Source organism: Dermochelys coriacea, chromosome 9 (genome assembly GCF_009764565.3).
Source record: "Dermochelys coriacea isolate rDerCor1 chromosome 9, rDerCor1.pri.v4, whole genome shotgun sequence".
NCBI classification, from domain to species: Eukaryota; Metazoa; Chordata; order Testudines; family Dermochelyidae; genus Dermochelys; species Dermochelys coriacea.
The window spans coordinates 43107356-43130222 of NC_050076.1; the positions used below are offsets into that span (position 1 = coordinate 43107356).

Genomic DNA, 22867 nt, shown 5'->3' on the forward strand with positions numbered 1-22867 from the left:
AGTTACAGTGGTCTAATAAAATTTTAGACCAGTTTCTAACATTTTAAGTCTTCCTTAGTTCCTTTTAAATACCTAAACTACCAGACTGACTATGTGGCAACTCTTCAGAAAATTAAACCTTTAATCTGAGAGGAAGAGTGGACTTCTAGTTAAGGCACCAGACTAGTTCAGGAGATCAGTTCCTGGTTTTGCCACAGACCTCTGGTTTGACCTCTCTGTCTCAGCTCCCAATCTGTAGATTGAGGATACAGCCCTATTTCAGAGGGGTTTTGTGAGAACAAACTCATTAATATTCATGAATGTTGGGGAGGTACTCAGATACTCTAGTGATAGGTGCCATAGATAATTGCTATAAAAATTAATGCAATCTTCTCCAAAGGGTTGTCAATGTTACTATGGAACTGATATGAATGCTTCCCCAATTCAATTCCACATAACTTTTTTTTTTACTTTTAAAAAATAAACTAAAGTTTTTAGAAAAGAGTTTCAGATGAAATATTTCAAAATAGGATTTTGTGTGCATTTACTCTACTTGACTTTCTTTTTCTATTTTTTAAATTTGTTTTTCAGAGCTGTACCTCTTTTGGGATACCTACCTCAGGATTTGATAGGAACCCCGGTTTTATTGCATCTTCACCCAAGTGACAGACCTCTCATGCTAGCAATTCACAAAAAAAGTATGTTATCTCTTACACTGGCAAATGGGGTAGATTTTTCTAAGAACTACAAAATACAAGTTAGAATTCAGAGACCTTAAAACTTTCAAGGAACTAAAGGGGAGTCAAGCTGGTAGGTTGTATAGAATTAGTCAATTTTCTGATTATTTGTTTTGAAAGCAAAGAAACTAAACTATACATTTTCATTTGGTTTACAGCTGAACATTTAACACTAGTCAACAACAAAACCGGAGAATTATTACTCAAGTTCTTGCTCCTTAGGATAAAATCTGACTCTTGTAGACAAAATGGCCATATAAGTAAATATGTTAGCCATTTATCAGAAAGATAATTGTTTCAGGATCACACTCCTATACATAGTCATTTTTGAGTGATCTTTTTTTCTTTGATTAATGAATTGACAAGAAAGAGAATATGAGCCTCTTGGTCAGTGTCAACTCTTTTTGCATAAATTTTGAAAATGGAATAATTTTTCAGATTTTTTTCTGGGGACATTTTTCTTGGTGCAGTTAGTGTTGCTATGATGGCATAAAGTACATTATGTACAAAATGCATTTACAAAAATATATATATTTAGGTCTTCTATCTAGTGAAGAATTTTGTTGGAGAACAAAATTCAGTATTGCAAATAGTCTGATTTATTTTCATTAAAATGTGTTTGTAGATGTTGGTATGGGCAAGGAATATAATTTAAATGTTTATAAATTTAAATATATTCAGTGAAGGTTGGTTCCCTCTGGTGGCCAAACACTTGTAATATTCCCTTCGATGTGAAATTACCCAGAGTTTGGTTACTGGATAAACCTTTGTCAATTTTGTTGTTGTTGTGAAACTATTGTAAACATTGAATAAAAGCATATTAAATATAATTTCCACATGAAATATGGAATATAAAACTGACATTTTTCTAAAACTTGCATTATAGTACTTCAGTATGGTGGACAGCCTTTTGACTATTCACCAATCAGGTTCTGCACTAGAAATGGGGAATACATAACTATGGACACCAGCTGGTCCAGTTTCATTAATCCTTGGAGCCGAAAAGTCTCATTTATAATTGGAAGACACAAAGTTAGGACGTAAGTAGACAAGTTATTAGATTCTCATATTAATTAATGAGGGTGGTGGGTTCAAGTTTGTGTAGCAGCTCTTTTTAAATTAGTGGAAGAGAGCTGTACAAAAATGACCAACTCGGACTGCTTTTTTTTTTTCTTGGTATTTGGGTTTTGTGATTGTAAGTGTATACTATAATACATTAAATGCTTTTAACAATAAATTTGTAAGTGCTGCAGGTTTTTCCAATATTGTCAAGAGTTACTTCAGAATGGAGAAGCCATGTTCAGAGTAAGGTTGCACATTTTATCAGATTCAAAGTTTTTTAGATGCAATAGAATAGGAACAAGAGCCTATTTAATATATATGAGAGATTAATTAAAGTTGTGTTTTACATGCATTTGGAATATTTTGGGTATGATAATTTTTACAGTGGACCCTTAAATGAAGATGTATTTGCTGCTCCCACCTACACAGAAGATAAAATCCTTCATCCTAGCATTCAGGAAATCACAGAACAAATATACCGGCTGTTGTTACAGGTAAGGTCTGGGATTTTATATGGTGCTGGGGTCTTGGGTACGTACTTTTGCCCCCATTACTGCAGTACCTGAGCATCTCTTTTTTATCTTTAATACATTCGTCTTCATAACATCCCTTTGCGGTAGCAGTGTATTAACCCTATTTTACAGAAGTCATTTGTTTAATTATCTAATTCTCTACTGTGTAACACATTCCTTTATACAAATTTACAATCAAAAACTTACGCCCTTATGATCCCATCTGCATTTTACACCGGGAATCACACAACCTACGCCAACAAATGTATCCAGCCTTTTAGTCTCCTCATTCAATAGTTTAAATGATTACAGTTTACCTTTTAAGTACAAAAGTTATAGTCCCTCCCCTTCCACCCCCCCATCACCTTAGTAGAGGTAACAAGAATTAATTGCATTGCAGTCCATTCTCCCAATTCGGACAAAATGACTTGTTCAGCATCATAATGAGGATCAAAATAACACTTTTCTTTTGGGTGGAAAATTATCTTCCTGTATGACAAATTAGGACAGAGGTCGCCAAACTGTGGGGTATGCCCCTTGGGGGGAGAGGGGACATGGAGGAACGTTTCGGGGGCACAGCTGGGGATTGGGCCAGCTCCCGTGGGGAGGGAGTGCCACCCAAGTTTGCTCCCGGCCCCCAGTCCTGCGCCCAGGACCCCAGCTGCCAGCCCCAGCTCTGGGAGGGGTGGGAGAGTGCAGACAAGTAAGGAGAGGCACGTGGTAAAAAGTTTGGGGATCACTGGATTCGGTCCACATAAATTCATATACTCCACTAATGTTCTCCGAATCAACTAACACCTGCAGTTCCCCAAGTATCCAACAGATACTGGCACTATTCCATGCATAAGACTGTCAATATATTACACAGGGGTAGAGTTGAGGTTAATTATTGAATCTTAATGACAGTTTTCCAGACTGAAAGACTCTTAGTTATATAAAACTACAATTTGCTTTTAATATCCTATGATGGAGTGAATTATAGCTTTATCCTTAGTTTTTGGGGGGGGGTTGTCAAACTGTTTTAAAGTTGAATTCTTTATTTGGCTGATGGTGTTGTCTTTAAGCTTCTTTATTTAAGAAGCTACACAATAGTCCCACTCAGTCTAACAATAAAGACATTAATAGATGGTATTTTATCTTTATCAAAAGTGATATAGGTATATTTGACCAGGTAGATGTCAGTGTTGCATTCAAAATCATGCTGTGGTTTAACTTGCTATGATTTCTTTATTCGAAGCCAAAATATACTATCCTTATTAAAGTATATTTCAAACTACCCCAACCCTGCAATGAACTTTGCTTTGTGCAGAGTCCTATTGACAACTTTGGGGTTTCAGGACTTCACTGGATTGTGCCTATTGAGAGCTCATTGCATGATTGGGGCATGAGGGTGCAATCTTAGAAATACTTGCTCATATATGTACAGTAATGTACTTGCCTTGATATATAGGTATAGTCAAATGTATCCCTGTCTGGGGTCTTAAAGCATGCAGCTATAGTACCTTGCTAGTTTTTTCTCATTCTGAATTATCAGGATGTGCTTAACTTTTGTTAAAGTTGATGGCTAATATTTTGTTTGCAGCCTGTACACAACAGTGGATCTAGTGGCTATGGAAGCTTGGGTAGCAATGGATCACATGAGCATTTAATGAGTATAGCATCATCCAGTGACAGCAATGGGAACAACAATGAAGAGACACTAAAGGACAAGCATGTAAGTTTTAAATTTTATTTTTTAAATGAAGTCTTTTTGGTACAAAACTCGCTATAACTGAAAATGATTTTCACTGTTACTGTGGTTTCAAATTCTGGGCTGGGACCGAGGCTATTGTTGCATTGTGGCTCTGGCCAGGTCCCTCCAGCAGAAATGTTGGGGAGATGGTTGGTCCTGTTTTGAGAGGAATTCCTATCCAGGACCAAAAACAGTGGTGGATCAGCCAGTGGGCCAATGGGGCTTGTGTCTGTGGACCCTGGAAAAATGGGTGCCGTCCTCTTCTACCTGCCTTCCCGGCTCTCCTGCTGGGGAGCAGAGTTGGGGCATAGGGGCTTGCCCCACCCGGTGCTCCTGCCAGAGAGTCGGGGAAGCCCATGACCCTGCTCCCTGGCAGGAGTGCGGGGCAGGCAGGGGAAGCCCTCATACCCTCACCCCATTTCCCCAGCAGGAGCAGGGAGGAGATGGGCCTGCAGGTGGAAGGGGTGGAGCAGGGCTCCTACTTGCTCTGGCCCAGGGCCCCACAAAAGCTTAATCTGCCTCTAAACAGGGACATAGCTTTATTAGTTTTGCACAACATTTTTTTTTCCTTAATTTTGTAAGGGAAGAGCTAGTTGGGTGGCTTACCTGTTTATGGATGGAAGAAATGAGAAGGAGGAAATCTTTGTATTTGTCTTCTTCCTGTGAGGGGTGTGAGACATTCTACAGAAGAGCAGTGAACTTGTATCATGAGTGGATGGCCTAAATTGAGGAAATAACCCCCACTATGTTGCAAGTGTGAGACAGTTGTCTAGGACTGGAGTAGTTTGGCTCTTTGATTGTCCATATGGTTTCTGCTCATGTGCATGGGAAAAGATTTGTTTTGAATGGCAGTGTCCTTTGAGGCTGTGTCTGGGCCTTGAGATTGGGTTCCTTTGCCTACAAGAAAGACTGATGACACTGCCCCTACCCCTAGTTAGAGCCTAGCAAATAGTTGGGTTTGGTTTTTTTGTTTTTGTTTTTGTTTTTTTTTTAGTTCAGGGGTTGAATAAAAAAAAGTATGAAAACAACTCATTTCAGTTCAAACTAAAACTGAATTTTTAGTTTTTCTTGCCAAAATAACAAAACTAAACCCCTTTGTTTTGAGTTGAGTGCAGAATTTTTGTTCAATCTGAAATTTTTTTATTTTAATTTTTCATTTTGGGTTGTGTTTGGATACTTTTACCTATAGATCTTTTTATTAGCTAAATTTCATAATGAACTGATATTTTGAAATGACAAGTTGAAATGTGTTTTGACCTTTTTGACACTCTCCCATTTTTGGTTGAAACTATTCACTGAATTGGACCTGAATTCACAAATAGTTTTGATGCCCCCCAAAAGAGAAATGGTCCTGGGCCTTTTTGCTGGCCAGGGCAGATGTTTTTGGTGCCCATATGGAGAAACTGAGCCAAAAAACCCACCTCTGACTGGTACAGAGTCCTCTGGAAGGCGGTGCCCAGGGCGACTGCTCTGGTTGCCTGGATCTAGAAGCATTTTTTGGGCAATTTACCATTCACTGAAAAATTTCATCCAGCTCTAGTATTTGTGTTTTTTCACGTTGGGCTGGCATTCAAATCCAGACTGCAGAAGTTTTCAGATTCTTCTGAAAAATATTTTAAAAATGTATTTAATATAACTTCTTAGTGATACTGCTGTTGTGTTACAACTCCTGTGGGCTTTCAAGTATGTCATTCTTTGTTTTCTACCGATCAGTACAAATATTGTGTGCAGGAAGAAGTATCTTGGCATTCACTAAAACCTTATTTAAAGACGTCTACCTTCCCCGTCTTGATTTAAAGAATTTTTTTTCTAAACATCGGCATTAGAAATGCAGCTTTTTGTTGAAACTATTCTAGCAAGTCCAGAGGCAGGGTCAGAATGATGCATTTTGTGGGGATAGACTAAGAATTTTTAATTAATGCTTTTTAAAAAGGCAGACAGATCTCTTTTGAAGTGCTATATTAAGCATTATTTTTTTTCCAGAGACCATAAATGGGATTGAGTCTATTGTGTAGAATATTCTTTTTCTAATCTTCTCTGCCAGCTCAGTTGCTAGTTTTAAATAATAAATGGCCCAATATTTTGGGGAAAAGTGTTTTGTTATTGGTAGTTTGTGATCCCCTAGCTAACACTGGAAGAATTAAATGCAGTCTGAGATGCGACTATGCCAACTACCGTGTGTAGTAAAATTATGTAAGTCTTTGCTTTTGCTTTCTCAGTCAAGGGAAAAAAAAATCAGTCACCAGGTCTTTCAGTATTTGTACACAGCCCATGGAAACAACCTTCCCAGCTCAGGTTAACAGGTTAAGTTTGTGAGACTCTCACTAGCACTCTAAAAATAGCTGTATGGACAGCATAGCTCTTAGAAGTTGCGACTCAGGCTGGAGCAGGGTTCTGAAGCCTAGAGAGTTCATTGAGGACCCAATACGTATGAATAAGCCAAAATTTTGTAGTGACTACTTTCTCTTCACACACCCCTTGGCACTTTTCAGGTGACATGTCAAGATGCACATATGGCCAGAAATGAAGGACAACATGTTTTCACTGGTAGAAGAGTGAAGCTGGAACGTAAGAAAAAGTCTTTTGGAGGTAAAACAGCATGAGTTTGCTTTTTTTTTTTTTTTTTTTCCCGTAAAACAGCAGAAGATATTTTTGTTCACAAGTCAGCTGTGTTAAAGTAACTAAATACAATTTCCAGGCAAAATATAACTGTCAGACTATAATACTAACTGGGAAACAGAACGTTCCTTTTATTTGGTACTTTTTGTGTTTATGGATGTGAGTTCAGTGTTTGAGAATTGTATCTAATATCTTTTTGGAATTTTCCAGTTAATTGAATATTTTTGTGATAGCTATTAAGTCTTTGAAAGTTATCCAAGTGTGTTTTAAGGTAGCTATTTGGATTATGCTATGGTTATAAGTAATTAAATTATTATTCTCTGTCTCTCTTCTTGCATATTTGTTCTGTTCCTGTAAATAGTAAATTCCTTCAGGCAGGGACTTTATTTTGTATTGCAACATTGTTGGTACATGATATAGGTGCAGTTGTAAGAAGATGTATAGTGAGAGCTTTCCTGGATCCAGTCTTCATTGCACACTATTCTCTTTAGCCTTACTGGGGAGTATTCCACCAAACGATCAGATAATTGCATTTTTTAGTGGTATTAGATCATGTCAGCATAGGTGTTGTAACAAATGCCTCGGCCCAACAATTGTGGTGTGACTCAGAGACAATATCATGAGGCACATGAATAGAGTTCACAGTTTTTAAAGTGAAAAGCTAAATTTAGGAAGGGACAAAAGGTTACAAAAACAACTAAAATATTTTCTTTCTGCTTGTAACTCCAAAAATTCATAGATACTTTCAACTTGGTATCACTCATGAGATTTAAAATTTGGATATACAAAGAGTTTGGCTATTCCCGTTTCCTTTATACTATACATCCACCATAGTAGTCCTCAGATCCCATAAATTCTGTTTTGATTATGCTGACTGAAAATAAGTAAGTAATTACTGAATACATTGTATATAGTTATTTTGTACATGGGCATTGTAATGCAAATTAAATTTCAAGTTAAAACTATAAGGACTATTGGTTTTCCACTAAATGTGGAAAACATTTATGCAGTACTTCTGTTGCATGTGACTGGCACAAATGTTTTATTGCAGTATTTACTGGTTTTACTATATTTTAATGAAGGATAACTTCTGAGTCATTCAGAAGGAAGACATAAATTAGGGATTTACATCTGCTTTATTTTAAGTGTTATGAAGGGTTAACTTGTAATAAGCGTGAATCTTTATACAGAAGAAACAAATTGTTCCGGTGTTCGGATGGAAGATGCAACTGAAAAGGATATTGTAGCCATTGCTGCTCATAAGAATGTGATTACAGAGGAACTGGCTTGGAAGGAACAACCTGTGTATTCCTATCAACAGATTAGTTGTTTAGATAGTGTCATCAGGTAGGCTTCCGTCCAACGTGTATTGTTGGTGTGTAAACTGTTTTTAACCCCTAAGTTTACAACATTTTTATTTAACTTTGTTAAACACTTACTATATAGGTACTTGGAGAGTTGCGGCATACCTGGCACAGTAAAGAGAAAATGTGAACCTTCATCAAATGCTGCTTCACTGAGTTCTGATGATCAGAAGCAAAAAACAGCTGATAATGCCAGAAAGCCATCAGGAGGTAAAAATTAATGTATTTTTTAAAATTAGGATTTAACAAAAACGTCAATTCTGTGCAGAACATTCTCAAATATAGATTTTTTTTTTTTTTTTGGGTGGAGGGGGAAAATGCCCGTTAGATTTTGACAGTCTTATGTCTAACAAGACAATGTGGTAGTGAAATCAAAATTCCAAATAACTCTAGCTGAGGGTAACTTCTGCACTGTCAAAGACAATTGATGAAATTTCTAGTTTCATTATCTGTGTACACTGAACAAATCACATTAGTATTAAATTTTTAAAACGCTCTATAAAATTGTGAAAATTCATGAATGTTTGCAGTTTTTGTAGTTTGCTAATCTGTTCTTGGTTAAGATTCCCTTAATTGGCGAGTTTCTGAAGGCCTTGACAGCTAATCACAGTAGAAATAGCAATAATCTTATTTTGGTTTTGACATTTGAACAGCTGAGGTTTTTTTTATGGTAATCACACAAGTGCATTGAGCATATTAATATACATATATAACTTTCCTGGGGGTCAAAGCTAAAACAAATCAATTAAGAGGCAAGCATTGGATATGACATTTTATAAGTAATTACACAATTTTAAAGTAACCAAAGATGTATGTTGTACTTTTAAAAAGAGAGTTCTTGATGGCTATCACATCTCCAAGAACTAGATATAAGGTTGGCATAATTATTGGAAAAGGGATGGAGTGAGTAGAAAAGGGAGGCAGAAGGACTACATAAATAGGTGTGACAAATTTGATTTTTATTTTTTATAATTTTGACAGATAATGTTTTTAAGCATTTGTTTTGATTTTTATCTTTTTAAATGTTCATAATTGTTGGAAGTTATGAGGGGGGGGTCAAACAATTTTATTTAATGACAGTAGACATTGAGATTCAAAAAGCTAAAGCTTTATAACCATTAAAACACAAATTGTCAACATCACATGTCAAAATATATCCTTAAATCAAATACTAAGTTCTCAAGCAGCATTCTTCTTACTTCGTGTATCTGTAAATTTCAGCTGTTATCGATGGAAATACTTTTCTGTGTGTGTGTGTGTGTGTGTGTGTGTGTGTGTGTGTGTGTGTGTGTGTGTTAGTGGTAATAGTATGTTGTCTTGGAAGTTGAGGTAATATCTGATATAAACACGTTTGGCCCTTGCTGAACTATTGGGAATGAACAGAATCTGAATAACTTTGCTGTCTTCTCAAAAGCAATTCAGTCTTTGGCATTTTATGACTCGGGCGATTGATTTTTTTTTTCATTAGTTTATTTCACGTTTCATCTAATGAAGTTTTATCAACTTTTCTCTTCTAAAGAAAGAGTGCTGTTGAAAACTCATATAGAGCCTGCTGTGTTGAAGACATCTGATAAATCAAATGGTCCTCCAGTAGTTGGTGCTCACTTAACCTCTTTGGCTTTACCTGAGAAACCAGAAAGTGTTGTATCCTTCACCAGTCAGTGCAGTTACAGTAGCACCATAGTTCATGTTGGGGACAAAAAAACACAACCTGAATTAGGTACAGTACTTACTGTTGAAATGAATAGCTTAATTTAAGACATTTTACAACTTGTTGACGATGGAATAGCTAGTTACAATGGGAATGATGTACGTTTTTTGTTGCTATAGAATACTTATAGACAGACATCTTATTTTAGAGTTACAGTGCTTTTATCATAAAGTCTTAATTTTAAAGTTGGCAGAATATTTTGCCTCATTTGCCTTAAATATTTTTTCACTTTTCTTCTAGAAATGATAGAAGATGGTCCTAGTGGAACAGAACTCTTAGATAGTCAACTTCTTGTCCCTCCATCCAGTATTATACATGTAAACCAGGAAAAGGAGCCATTTAAGAAACTGGGACTTACAAAGGAAATCCTTGCAGTTCATACGCAAAAAGAAGAGCAGAGCTTTTTAAATAAATTCAAAGAAATCAAAAGATTCAAGATTTTTCAATCCTGCTGCAATTACTACTTACAAGATAGACCCAAAGGACATCCTGGTGAACGTGGTAAGGCAATAGCTGTCTTTTGAATGTGTTTTGGTTTTTTGGGTTTTTTTTTTTTTCACCATTAAAATGATCTGTCAACAGGAAAACGCATCTTAGATGTTGCAGGTTCAGAAGCTATTGTTAAACCATGGATCACTTTAAGGGTGGTACAAATGCAATTGTCAGTTTTCTTTGCATAAAGTTAGGCTTCAGGGTACAGTGAACCCTGGATATGAAATCCTGCCCCTTCTAGGAAGCCCAGAATGGAATGGAGAAGGGACACTGATCTGTAGGGCACAGTGGTAGGAGGAAACAATAGAAGAACATTATATGTAAAATAGGCATGGATAGTTGTATCTTTTTTGTATTGGTAATTGGCATCCATTACAAATGGAAGATTTGTTGCATTTGTATTTAAAGAATCTGTAGCGGGGTGGCCAAACTTACTGGCGTTTCGAGCCGCATACAACAATCTTCAGAAGTTCGAAAGGTGGGGCACACCTGCCAGGAGCTGGGGCTTTGGGCTTCAGCCCCACGCCTGCTGAAGCCCTGAGCCCCAGCAGGTGCACCCGCAGGGCTGAAGCCCCGAGACACCTCCCAAGTCTGATAGGCAGAGAATGGGGAGATGTCGGGGGCTTGCAAGCTGCACTTTAACAATAAAAGAGCTGCATGTGGCTCATGAGCCACAGTTTGGCCACTGTTGATCTATAGCATAAATCATAAAATTGGTAAGTCCTTTAAAAGTGAGATGTTATGCTATACCTGTGAAGGGATGTATAGATCCCACACAGATGAGGAAAGTCTCATTGTCCAAGTGGTGGGACTAGCCCTGTCTTTCCAGCCCTGTCAATCGTGCATAATAATGAGGAGGCTTTTAAACTGTAGTCACCTATGGGGGAAGAGCAGGATTGCCCTAAGCAGCAGACTGTAGGAGTGACTCCTGAAGCTGTGGACGGAACCCCTAGCCAGGATACCTTCACCCTGACCTAGAGGAGAGTATAGCGGACCTCAGAGCCTGACTCAGAGGCCCAGCCAGAGCAATCTCCCCAAAACCCACTACTTTGGTGCTGAATCGCTGGTAGCACTGTAGACTTGCCAAACACACCCCCTTACTGCAGCTGCAGGGAGGAATTATCCCTGAACATCTTGGGGGTTGTGACTTTCATCTGGAGAGACTTAAGGCCCACAAAGGACAGAGCACCCCTCCCCCCACTTGCAAATGGTAAGGATCCACACAATGTAGATAACTGGGCATGGTTAGGTTCTCCCACCCTCAACAGTGGGGAATCACCAAGGATTCTGTTACTAGGTCCCTAAAACATAAATCAATAAAACGTACAGTAGAACCTCAGAGTTACGAACACCTCAGGAATGGAGATTGTCCGTAACTCAAATGTTTGTAACTCTGAACAAACCATTGTTTCAAAAGTTTTATGACTGAACATTGACCTAATACAGCTTTGAAACTTTACTATGCAGAAGAAAAATGCTGCTTTTAACCATCTTAATTTTAATGAAACAAGGACAGAAACAGTTTCCTTACTATGTAAAATCTTTTTTTTAAACTTTATTTTTTTTAATAGTTTACGTTTAACACAATACTGTACTCTATTTGCTTTTTCTTGTCTCTGCTGCTGCCTGATTGTGCGCTTCCAGTTCCAAATGAGGCTTGTGGCTGACTGGTCAGTTAGTAACTCTGGTCTTTGTAGCTCTGAGGTTCTACTGTACTACAAGTTGCCATGAAAAATGAGGACAAAATATTTCATCAATGAATATCTTGTTTGAAAGTTAGCAATTGAGAATCAAATCCATAAAAGTAATGTTTAAACTTCTGTATGGAATTGTTCTTTACTTCTGCAGTGTATATAATCAGTATTTTAATAGAAGATTCAAATTCTATTAACCTCTTTATGGCAGGATGTGAACTTCTACTAATTGTGCGCTAGTGCATTTTACATTAATATTAAAAACATAGGGGCAGCCTCCTCCCAAGTTTTGAAACTGATGGATAAATTCATTTATAAGTAACTTTGTGATGGTGACGAATGAAAATGATCATGAAAGATGGTCATATTATGGGGTATTGAACTAATGTATTAGTTGAACTGATTTTAGATCAGCAGTGTCAAACTCAGTCTGAGAGGGCAGAATTCCATTTTTAATTATGGCTCAGGTATCCTGGTAGCTATTGACATCTACATACTATGCACAATCCACAGCAAGGTGTTTAACACCACTGATGATTGAGAAACTTTCTTCCCTGCCCTCTGGCAAGCATGCACCAGAATTGAGATTTTCAAATACGTGAAATTTATGAATTTCTTTCATCTATCAATGCAGTTGACTACTGACACCAGTTTAGTTTGTAACACAAATTTTTAGTGTAGTCTTCCACATAAAATAAAGCAACACTCTCTTCTACATAAGATCTTTTCCTCAAAAAAAAAAAAAAAAAAAAAAGAGAAAAAGGGGGGGGGGACCCCAAACTCCACCTCCCCCCCTTCTCCTAATTTTGCTATATCTTTTGTTTTGGATTTATTCCCTCTTTTGTCTGCACCTCTTTTGCTTGCTTGAGTCTTTATAGTTTCCTCCTAAATTAAAGGTGTGTGTGTCAGTGATTCTCTAAAACAGAGGGCTAGAATTGCCTTTCTGTAGTTGCTGTTTTTATTGGCCAGAGAGAATTCTAGAAGTACTCGCTCCTCAAAAACTGAAGTCACTGCATCAAAACTGTTGGTCAAGAGGCAAAAGACTACATTTTAGGCCCAAAATGCACAGCTTTTTCCCCCCTCCTCTTGATTTTTCCTTTCTCTGCAATTGTGCTAATACAGCTGCTCCTGCAAAGTTTCTGCGCCAGAGGCGGAAGAGTGAACCTGACTCCTCCCTAGTTAATTCCATTCTGTTGCAATAGAGCAACAGACACAATTTTCAGCAGCTTCTGAGAATGACTTGAAGGGGACACTTCACAATTTGATGTAATTATTTCCCCACTGTGTTCAAGGTGCTCGTGGGCAAAGAAATGGTACTTCTGGAGGAGTTCAGTCCTGGAGGAAAAGTGGAAAGAACAGGAAATCAAAACCAAAACGAATTAAACCACAGGAATCCTCCGACAGTACAACTTCTGGACCCAATCCCCCTCATCAGTTCCCTCTGCAAGGTCTAAATAGTACAGCTTGGTCACCATCAGATACTTCTCAAGCTAGCCATTCAGCCATGTCTTTCCCTGCTATTATGCCTGCATATCCACTCCCGGTTTTTTCAGCAGCGGGAACTGTGCCACCAGGTCCTGAGGCTTGCCTTTCTGGCTTCAGTGATTTACCAGACTCTGGAAATAATTGTCCTAAGCAGCCATCACAGTTCTCTGCACCTCTTGTAACGCCAGTGGTAGCACTTGTGCTCCCCAACTACATGTACCCTCAAATGAACAATAATTTACCCCAGACACTTTACAATGGCCAGCCTAACTTTTCTGCTGATCCTGCTTTCTCTTCACAGTCAGTGTTTTCAGCACAGCCGCCATTAGCTGCCCCAAATCCTTTCTCTCGACAGACATTCTTTCCAACACAACGATTCCATTATAATACACTAGTAGAAAGCGAAAAGGCTCCTGCTATGGAATCACAAAATGATCCATCCCGTTCTTCTACGCCGCAGTCTCTTGGGCCTCAAGATCACACCTCACCACCTTTGTTCCAGTCAAGGTGCAGTTCTCCTCTACAGCTAAACCTTCTGCAATTAGAAGAAACCCTCAAAAGTGCTGAAAGTGGAGCTGCTGCTAGTTTACATGGCGCTTTAATTGAAAGAGGAGCCACAGACAAACCCATAACTGATGATGACAGCAGCAGAAAAGGATCCTCTCCTGTAAGTATTTGCATATAGTTTCCAGAAAAAAATACATCTTTACACTTTGAACATAACTATTTTTCATAGTCCATGTGTAGAAAGTACAATACATTTGGCAAATGAAATGAGGAAATGAATTAATATATATATATCTCTCCATCATTTTAGGTTTTCCTTGGTCTACTTGGTATAGTAAAATTGTATGGACCATCAGTCAGTTTCCCCTTTACCTCACATTCCTTAAATTTCAAGGATCAACATGTAGGTGTTGATTTTTGTTGAATTTAAACTCAGAAAATTTGAGGATCTCTGTTGGAATAATGTTTGCTATACAGGATTTAACAACACTGAGGTAGGCTAATAGTGAGATGATTTGGACTCCTGTTAGCCCTTAAAAACTTAGGGGGTGGGTGGGTGGGTGTGTGTGTGTGTGTGTGTGTGTATGTGTATGTGTATGTGTGCGCGCGCACATACCCAAGATATGTATACTGTTGTGTACTTGTGAATCATTAAATATTATGCAGTTAATTGTAGTAAATGACATTAGCAGTATTAATCTGTATGGAATCCCTAAAAATAGTTCTTGGGAATTTGGATTTTCTGATGTAGTTGATGCAAAATATTTTGATGCTAATGCATATGCCCTGGAATTCCTATCTCCAAAATGTTTGGACCTTGCCATCACCCAGTGTTTTATTTTCAACACTAAGAATCTTTGATGCATTTTACTTTAGCGTTCATTGGGAAATCCCAGTCTATAATGCAAAGGAGGTAACCAATATGTACAACTTTTTTGCTTCATAGAATTGTCTTACAGTGGGGTGTGTGTGTTTTAAATTATCCTCTGTGGAGCTATAGCAGTTTTCTTGGCATATTAAGCAAGATCCAGATACCTCTGTCGGTGGGGAGAGAGAGCGCACAATGAATGCCATGTGATTTTTATAAGCCTTAACTAGTTTAAGCTGAGCATGCAATGTTCTCCTCTTAAAGATTAATTAGATTAAAACCACTAAAAAAAAAATAACTAATCCATATTTAGGATTGGTCAAAATTTTCTGAATTTAGATCTTTGAATGATTTTTTTTTAACTATTCTACTCACAATAGATCATACAGCTTATTATTTTAAGGGGGTTGCTTTCAAGTAGTAAGACAAGTAGTCCAGATTCATTTCTAAAGTACAAGGTGTGCTTACTAGATGTTTTTCCTATATCAAGTTTTCAACCAATGATTTAATTTAATAGGTGCACCTCTAGAGAACGCTGTATGAGAAATTTCAGAGGAAAAAGTTAATTGTTGACAAACACAAAGCATTGTACTTTGGAAGGAATCATTTGTATTACTCATGCTCATTGTTGGGTTTGAAATTAACTACGTGGAAAATGACCTAATATCACTGTGAACAGCTCAATGGGAACTTCTGTTCAGTGTGCAATGGTAGTCAAAAGCAAACAAATGTTGGAATGTATAAAGAATGGGATGAAAAATACTGAAAATGTCATTATCTGAGCCAATGGAATGACCTCATGTGGCGTACTCAAATCAATCATGATCACCCTATTTCAGAGAGAGAGAGAGAGAGAGAGAGAGCAGAAATAGAAATTGAAACAGCCCTGGATCACGTTCTTTCCCAGTTTTCCCACTTGGGACTCCTGGTGATCTACAAGAAATTGTCCTTCTCCGTTGGTAGAGATAATAGCTCTAATCAACTCCAGATCAGCAAAGGGGTCTGCTGCAGGACAGTTTCTGGTCCTTTTAGTCGATTAGTGCATGACGTGTGGTCAGATTGACAATAGCACGTACATGCCTTGAGCTTTTAGGCCATATGTCTGCATTCGTATATCTGACACTTCAATCTGTGGACTCCACAACAGTGGTTGAGGACTACCTGCTTCTATTCAAGCATCATATGAGAGATGAGTTAGTTTATCCTCGTCCTACAGGACCGCATGTGATGGCTAGATCCACTGAACATGAGTGAATATTCTACTCTTTTCAGTTCCTCCCCAATGATTGTCCTAGTTACAGATGTCAGGAACAGGCTGGGGCACCCAATAGAACCACCTTCAAATGCAAGGCTCATGGTGTCAGAATCATCTGAAGCTCTACATGAATTTCGTGGAACTAAGGGCTCAGGCTAGCCTGCGTAGCTTTCCTGCCTGTTCTTCAAACTCTGTGGTGCAGATAGATGGCACATTGGCAGAGCATTATATATAGTGGCAGAGCACTATATAAACAAACTAGGAGGCCCTCAATCATCCTCTCTCTTTTTGGAAGCCATGAAGTTCTGGGAATGGCATCATCATTATGGGACAGTCTTGGTAGCTCAAAATCATCCGGGAGTTGGCAATGACCTGGCTTGCTTTTTGAGCTGGAACTTAACTAGTCTTGAGTGGTCACTGCAGAAATCCATTCTTGACTAGATACTCCATCAGTGTGAGACCCCCTACCGTAGACCTCTTTGCCACAGTCAACCGTGTCAAATATAGGGACTCTTGTTTCAGAGGGGTTGTGAACCCAGCCTCCCTTGTAGAAGCCTTTCTTCATTTGGTCTCAAGAACTCCTGTGTTTTCTCAAAAAGAAAAGGAGTACTTGTGGCACCTTAGAAACTAAAATTTATTTGAGCATAAGCTTTCATGAGCTACAGCTCACTTCATCGGATGCATTTGGTGGAAAATACAGGGGAGATTTATCTCCCCTCTGTATCTTCCACCAGATGCATCCGATGAAATGAGCTGTAGCTCACGAAAGCTTATGCTCAAATAAATTTTAGTCTCTAAGGTGCCACAAGTACTCCTTTTCTTTTTGCGAATACAGACTAACACGGCTGCTACTCTGAAACCTATGTTTTCTCACGGATTTCCACTCCCCCCCCCCCCCCCTCAATCCGCAGGGCAATATCCAAGATATGATGGGACAAGGCTATAGTTATGGTAGCCCCTACTGGCTGAAGCAGCTTTAGCTGTTGGATCTCGTGCATGTGTCCAGCCAACCTCCCAGTATGTCTTCCCATGTGTCCAGACCTACTGTCTCAATCAGTCAAATACTTCACTCAGACCCAGTCATTACACCTAAGTGCCTGGACGTTGATTGGATGAGTAGGACTGACAGACTACTCCTTATAGGTTCAGGAGATTGTTTACAAAGCCAAAAGATCTCCAGCGAGAGGACTAATTCCTCAAAGTTGAAAAGATTTCCCCCCCCATCTCTGATAGTCATTTTCAGTCTTCTCTGACTCTACAGTATCAAGGTTTCTCAAGAGCCTTCTTCATCCCTGCCCTCTAATTAGAGACCCAACTCCCCACATGAGGCCTTCACATTGTTTTCCTGCAACTTATAGAACCTCCATTCAAACTTCTCTCTCAGCAATTGTTATATCACCTCACCATCAAGACTTTCGCTCCTGGCCATCACATCAGGATGGAAAGTCAATTAGCTCCAAGCACTTATGACCGAAACATCCTTCGACAGGGACACAATGGTGGTGAAATTGCACCTTAAGTTCCTCCCTAAAGTGATCTCAGAATTCCACCTGAACCAGTTTATGACCTTACTGCTTTTCTTCCTGAAATTGCATTCTTTGCTGGAGAAAAGAAGTGTCATACTTTGGATGTTTGCAGGGCCTGCTTTGTTATCTCAACAAGACACAGCCTTTCAGACTCTCTTCTCTCCCCCCTCCCCCCCCCCCGGCATGGCTATATCCCGCGTGTTGAAAGATCAAGCCTAGAAATGTCAATACACAGTGTATTTCCACCTGCTATCAGTTGGCTAGCAAGCCTTTTCCTCTGGACATTAATGCACACTCCACCAGGGCACAGGCAGCAGCTTCCTATTGCTTCAGGAACATGCCAGTCCTTGAGATCTGTAAGGCAGATGCCTGGAGTAACCCACTAACTTTTGTCAAGCATTATGCACTTGACATGGCTGCCCGGGCAGATGCTAAGTTCAGACTAGCAGTAGTTCAGTCTCTGTTTGACTGATATAGACAAGACATTCCCTCACACTGTCCAGATACTGCTGCCGGTAGATACTGCTTGCTGGTCACCTTGAGTGGAGTTCCACACTGTCACATACTCAGAATGGTTGCTTACCTTGCAGTCACAGGCTTTTTGAGATGTAGTCAATGTGGATCCTATGACCTGTCCCGTTTCCACTTTTAGCATTCCTCAGCAGTATATGCCTTGAATTGCAAGAGAACTGAAGGAGTGTTGTGGCCACTCTTCCCTTATGCAGGTGCACAAGGAGGTACAGAGGTATGTGGCTCCAGCACAAATGGCTTGTGTGCTTCTGGTTTTGTGCACGAAGGGTGCCTGTGAAATTGTAGTGGAATCAACACTTCCTACAGCGTTGAGCAGCCCTGATTTAAAAAAAAAAAAATACCGTTACTGTACTATAAAAATATAGTTATTGGTCCAATCCCCTAGAGTGCACTAATTATAAACCAATATAAAGATGCTTATACATATGTAGCTTCTTCCCCTAGGGAACTGTGTGTAGATAAGCCTTATCTTTGTTTCCTCTTAAAGCAATGGTGATAGCTATTGTAGCAAATGTCACTTTTTTTGAGTTGTTACAATAGGGACGATTCCTGTTCCTGTCCCAGTAGAATCTAGATGCTGCAGAAGTCAGATGGCTCCAGCAGAGTGACAGACATTAATACTCTACCTTTGACAAACTATTTCCTTACATTGAAGAGTGATGTTTAAGCTTTAACTTTTGTGTTGGAAAAAGAATATGTAGTTGAAATCTAAATGAGTTAGACTAAAAGATTACCTGACAAACCTATTAACCCACTTCCTTCTACCGCCTAATTAATTCAGTTAGACTACCTGTGTGTTGTGCAGCTGGCCCTTTTCTCTATGAAAAGATACTTTTACTTAATTTTATGTAAAGAACTGAAGTCTGTCCCATATATTTAACATAAATATTAAGTAATAAACGGTCATGATTTCATTTTCACCTTCCTCTCACCCAGATTGATTCTCCAATGGGAGCTCAAAATAGCGATGCTCTCTCTATGTCCAGTGATTTACTTCATATTTTACTTCAAGAGGATACATGTTCAGGCACTGGCTCAGCTTCATCAGGAAGTGGTGTATCAGCAGCTGCTGAGTCGTTGGGATCTGGATCCAACGGCTGTGGCATGACAGAGAGCAGAACAGGTAACATTTAGTTGAATATAATCATGCCTTGTGAAACATTAAGAGCGGGATTGTGAGCTATTACAGATATCACTTTGACCTCAAGTGCTTTACAGTAAAATCATATTTTTTTAAAATCTAATTTACAACATTTACAGTCAATCTTATGATATTTAAAAATTTCATATAGCTTTATTTGTCTCCGACTGCTGTAATAGCCTGTTGAAAATGGAGAAACGTTGACTTCTGTTGAAATGGGTTTTTTTGAGCTGCATTTGGAACAACTAACATATGCTATCTAAGTTGTAGAGAGGTTGTGAGGCCAGGTAGGAAGATGTTTGAGGTAATTGTGACAGATCAATAGATGTGTTTTTGTGTTTTTCTTTTTTCCTTCATTTTCTATTTAACAGGACTAATTTAAACTGAAGTATTTTTCTTTAATCAAAACTAAAGATCTTAGAATTATAATTAAAAAAAGCTTTTAGGTAACATTGTCGTGTATTCAGATAATAGTGTAATAGGGTTCCTTTCTTAGCAGCTGTCTTTTCTGGGTAATAGCCCAAAGGAAGATGAATGTGTTCTAGTTACCTTTTTTTTTTTTCATTCCAAACTTTCAAACTGCTATTGAGGGAAACTTCCCTCTGTGGGATGTAGGAGGTTAACATAGATGACCTACTCAGAGACTTTTAAGGCGATTCTCTATTGTAAACCTCCATCAGGCATTTTGATTGGCTAAAAGGGTTTGCTTGTTATGGAAGAAAGCATGGTTCAAACAGTGTACTTAAATGGAACATTTGACATTTATTATAAAAGCCACTTTTTATTTTTAAAGGCAGTAGTGAGACAAGTCATACCAGCAAATATTTTGGAAGCATCGACTCCTCAGAAAATAATCATAATACAAAAAAGAACTCTGAAATGGAAAACAGTGAACATTTCATTAAATATGTCCTTCAGGATCCTATCTGGTTACTGATGGCAAATACAGATGACGCTGTTATGATGACTTACCAGATACCATCCCGGTAACTCTAAGTACTTTTATTCCTGTATGAGTTTCAGAGGTGCTAAGGGGGAGAAGAGATGAACTGCTATTTCAGTAAAGATTATCTGACCCTGAATGGACTAAGCCGTTGCGTCATTCTGCTTTTCAAGCTTGGTCTCTTCTTAGTGTGTTTTCTATTTACTAGCCTGAAAGATGGATGTATTTGATAGCTATAGAAACAAGGATAAGTCCAATTCAGTAGGATTAATATGGTCCTAAACTATGGTGTTGGCTGAGGATGTTGTTGTACAGTTACTGACTGACAATCGTATACGTACAAATCCTTTTAGTCTGACTAGTTGGACCTCTATCAGTTGGAGTGCATGGTGATTGTAGTATGCAAATAACTGTACTCTTGCTAGTTCACTGAAAACTTCCACATTCAAATGCTTGCCTCCTGTCTAAATCCTTTCCCTACTCTATAAACACACACATCCTCTGCTCCTCACAAAGCCCCACTCTCTGCACCTTAGGAAGGATAAGGACCCACAAGCAGTGAGTAAAGCCTTAATTTAAGACACTTGATTTGGATTCTCCTCCTTTATCTGTCTTTCAGTAACTGCAGTTTTGATAAGGTAGGTGTGTGAAAAGAGAAGCCTGTTATCTCCTGTGAGGAGCAAAAAGAGAGGTTGAACTTTGACCTCTAGATTTATAAAGCCTGGGGTGGTGGTTAACTTTAGTGCTCCCTATTAATGTGATATAAATATAGACTTACTGTATGTCTACACTACAAATGCTATTGTGGCACAGCTGCGCCAGGAGTGTAGACCTTACTACAGCAACAGAGGGCATTTTTTCTGTCACTGTAGTAAATCCACTCCCTTAAGAGGCAGTAGCTAGGCTGATGGAACAAGTCTTTGGTCAACCTGACTGTGTCTATAGTGGGGCTTAGGTCAACCTAACTCCATTGCACAGAGCATGACATTTTTCACAACCCTAAGTGATGTAACTATTTTGAGCTAAGTTTTAGTTGTAGACCAAGCCTTAGAATTTCTGAGAGTAGGAACAGTTGCAAAAGTATGTTTCAAATATTGTTCCAGTGAACAGTGTCTAATAACCAGAGATTTAAACCTCCCAGCATAGAGGCTGATATGAAAGACAGTGGAAGTGTGACACCTAAGTGAGAAGCCAATCTATTCCTTTTCCTGCTAGCAGGAAAGGAGAAGGTACTGGGATTCTTACCAGGGTGCTGTCCTTTGACTCTGCTTTGGGGTTTCATCTTCCATATCAGCACCTGACTAGTAAATGTTCAAATTTAATTCAACACTCCAGAACCAAATTCCCCATCCCCTCTGACTCCTGGAAAGGAGGAATGTTTTCTGTACTTGTAATTCTAGGGTTGCCTGACTGTGCGGCCTGTTGTAGAGGAACAGGTCTCCTTTTTTCTGTTCTAACCCCCATCAGAAATCCAGACTCTCTTGAGCTCTCCTCTCTAGTGTAAACCTCTGGTGCCGGTATCTGCCCTAGCTCTGAGCTTTCTTAAGCAGCAGCAGAGTGCAACTGACAGCATTCTTGTCAGTTTCACAGATACTGCCAGCAGGTTGCTGAGGAGTCATTCTGAAAAGGGATAGTCTGTTTCCCTGCTGTACTTCAGGAAAGCAATGAGCTAGCTAGCAGCAGAGGCACGGGAGTGGTCTGTCTGCAAACTTGGGAAGATGCTGACACAACCATAACATCTTTCAGACTTGCTTTTGGTTGTAAGTTTAACATAGAATTGGGGTTGGGGATGGGGGGGCTTAATATGTTACCTTTCCACAGGATATTTGTATGAGCAAGCCAGATAAAAATTAGACTTTAGGTCCTTAAAACTGTACAGTTCAATTTCTAAATACATTTATTTTAGAAATTTGGAAATGGTTTTAAAAGAGGACAAACAAAAACTAAAGCAAATGCAAAAATTCCAGCCAAAGTTTACAGAAGAACAAAAGAGAGAGCTTATTGAAATTCATCCATGGATCCAGAAGGGTGGACTTCCAAAAGCAGTTGCTAATTCAGTAAGTTTAAATGGATTAATACTACTTTTTATTATGCAAGTCTTTATTTGCTGTTGACAGACTCATTTTTGCAGTTGTTGCACAGAAAACTTGATCAACTACATTGAGAGACAGTTTAATTCCAAATGTTAGGGCAACTTCTTCCCATGCTACGGGGAAGGACAGTCCAGAACATGTTTGCAGGGTTGTTGTTGCTGTGTTGGTCCTAGGATATTGGAGACATGGTGGGTGAGGTAATATCTCTTCTTGGACCAACTTCTGATGGTGAAATAGAAGCTTTTGAGCTACAGAGCTCTTCTTTAGAACCTGAAGCTCAAAAGCTTGTCTCTTTCATTGACAGAAGCTGGTCCAATAAAAGATTATCCAGGTCATGACTGACAACACAGTAGCAATGTTTTACGTCTGACAGCAATCTATCCCTTTTTTTGCTAAGAAGTTTTTTTGTCTCTGGAACTGATGCATTTACCACCATGTTATCCTAGCCACCTTACGCCTGACAAGCTTGCAGAAGTTTTTAGTGGACCATGTAACGTTCCCCTCTGGTGTTATCTGGACCGGTGAGCTACTAGGTCATACCAATTCTTGAGTCTGGGAGCCAGCCTTACCGTGCTCTGCTGTGAGAACCCCCACTCCTGGGCTGTTTACGCACAGC

The 22867-nt window shown here is 39.0% G+C and overlaps 1 protein-coding gene across 34 annotated transcripts in view; it reads left to right on the forward strand.

Moving 5' to 3' along the window:
• Window positions 1–22867, forward strand: part of PER2 (period circadian regulator 2) — a 73098-nt gene that overhangs the window by 44729 nt on the left and 5502 nt on the right. For 24 of the 34 annotated variants that reach the window (XM_043492633.1, XM_043492628.1, XM_043492625.1 and 21 more), the window contains 13 exons: window positions 571–677; window positions 1603–1756; window positions 2164–2272; window positions 3873–4004; window positions 6515–6611; window positions 7832–7988; window positions 8088–8215; window positions 9525–9725; window positions 9957–10217; window positions 13195–14054; window positions 19011–19197; window positions 20009–20201; window positions 22065–22215. In XM_043492633.1, the coding sequence (XP_043348568.1) occupies window positions 571–677; window positions 1603–1756; window positions 2164–2272; window positions 3873–4004; window positions 6515–6611; window positions 7832–7988; window positions 8088–8215; window positions 9525–9725; window positions 9957–10217; window positions 13195–14054; window positions 19011–19197; window positions 20009–20201; window positions 22065–22215 (2737 nt within the window). Of the gene's footprint in view, window positions 1–570; window positions 678–1602; window positions 1757–2163; window positions 2273–3872; window positions 4005–6514; window positions 6612–7831; window positions 7989–8087; window positions 8216–9524; window positions 9726–9956; window positions 10218–13194; window positions 14055–19010; window positions 19198–20008; window positions 20202–22064; window positions 22216–22867 lie in introns of those variants that run through there. The other 10 variants (XM_043492640.1, XM_043492642.1, XM_043492638.1 and 7 more) reach the window with 2 other exon arrangements.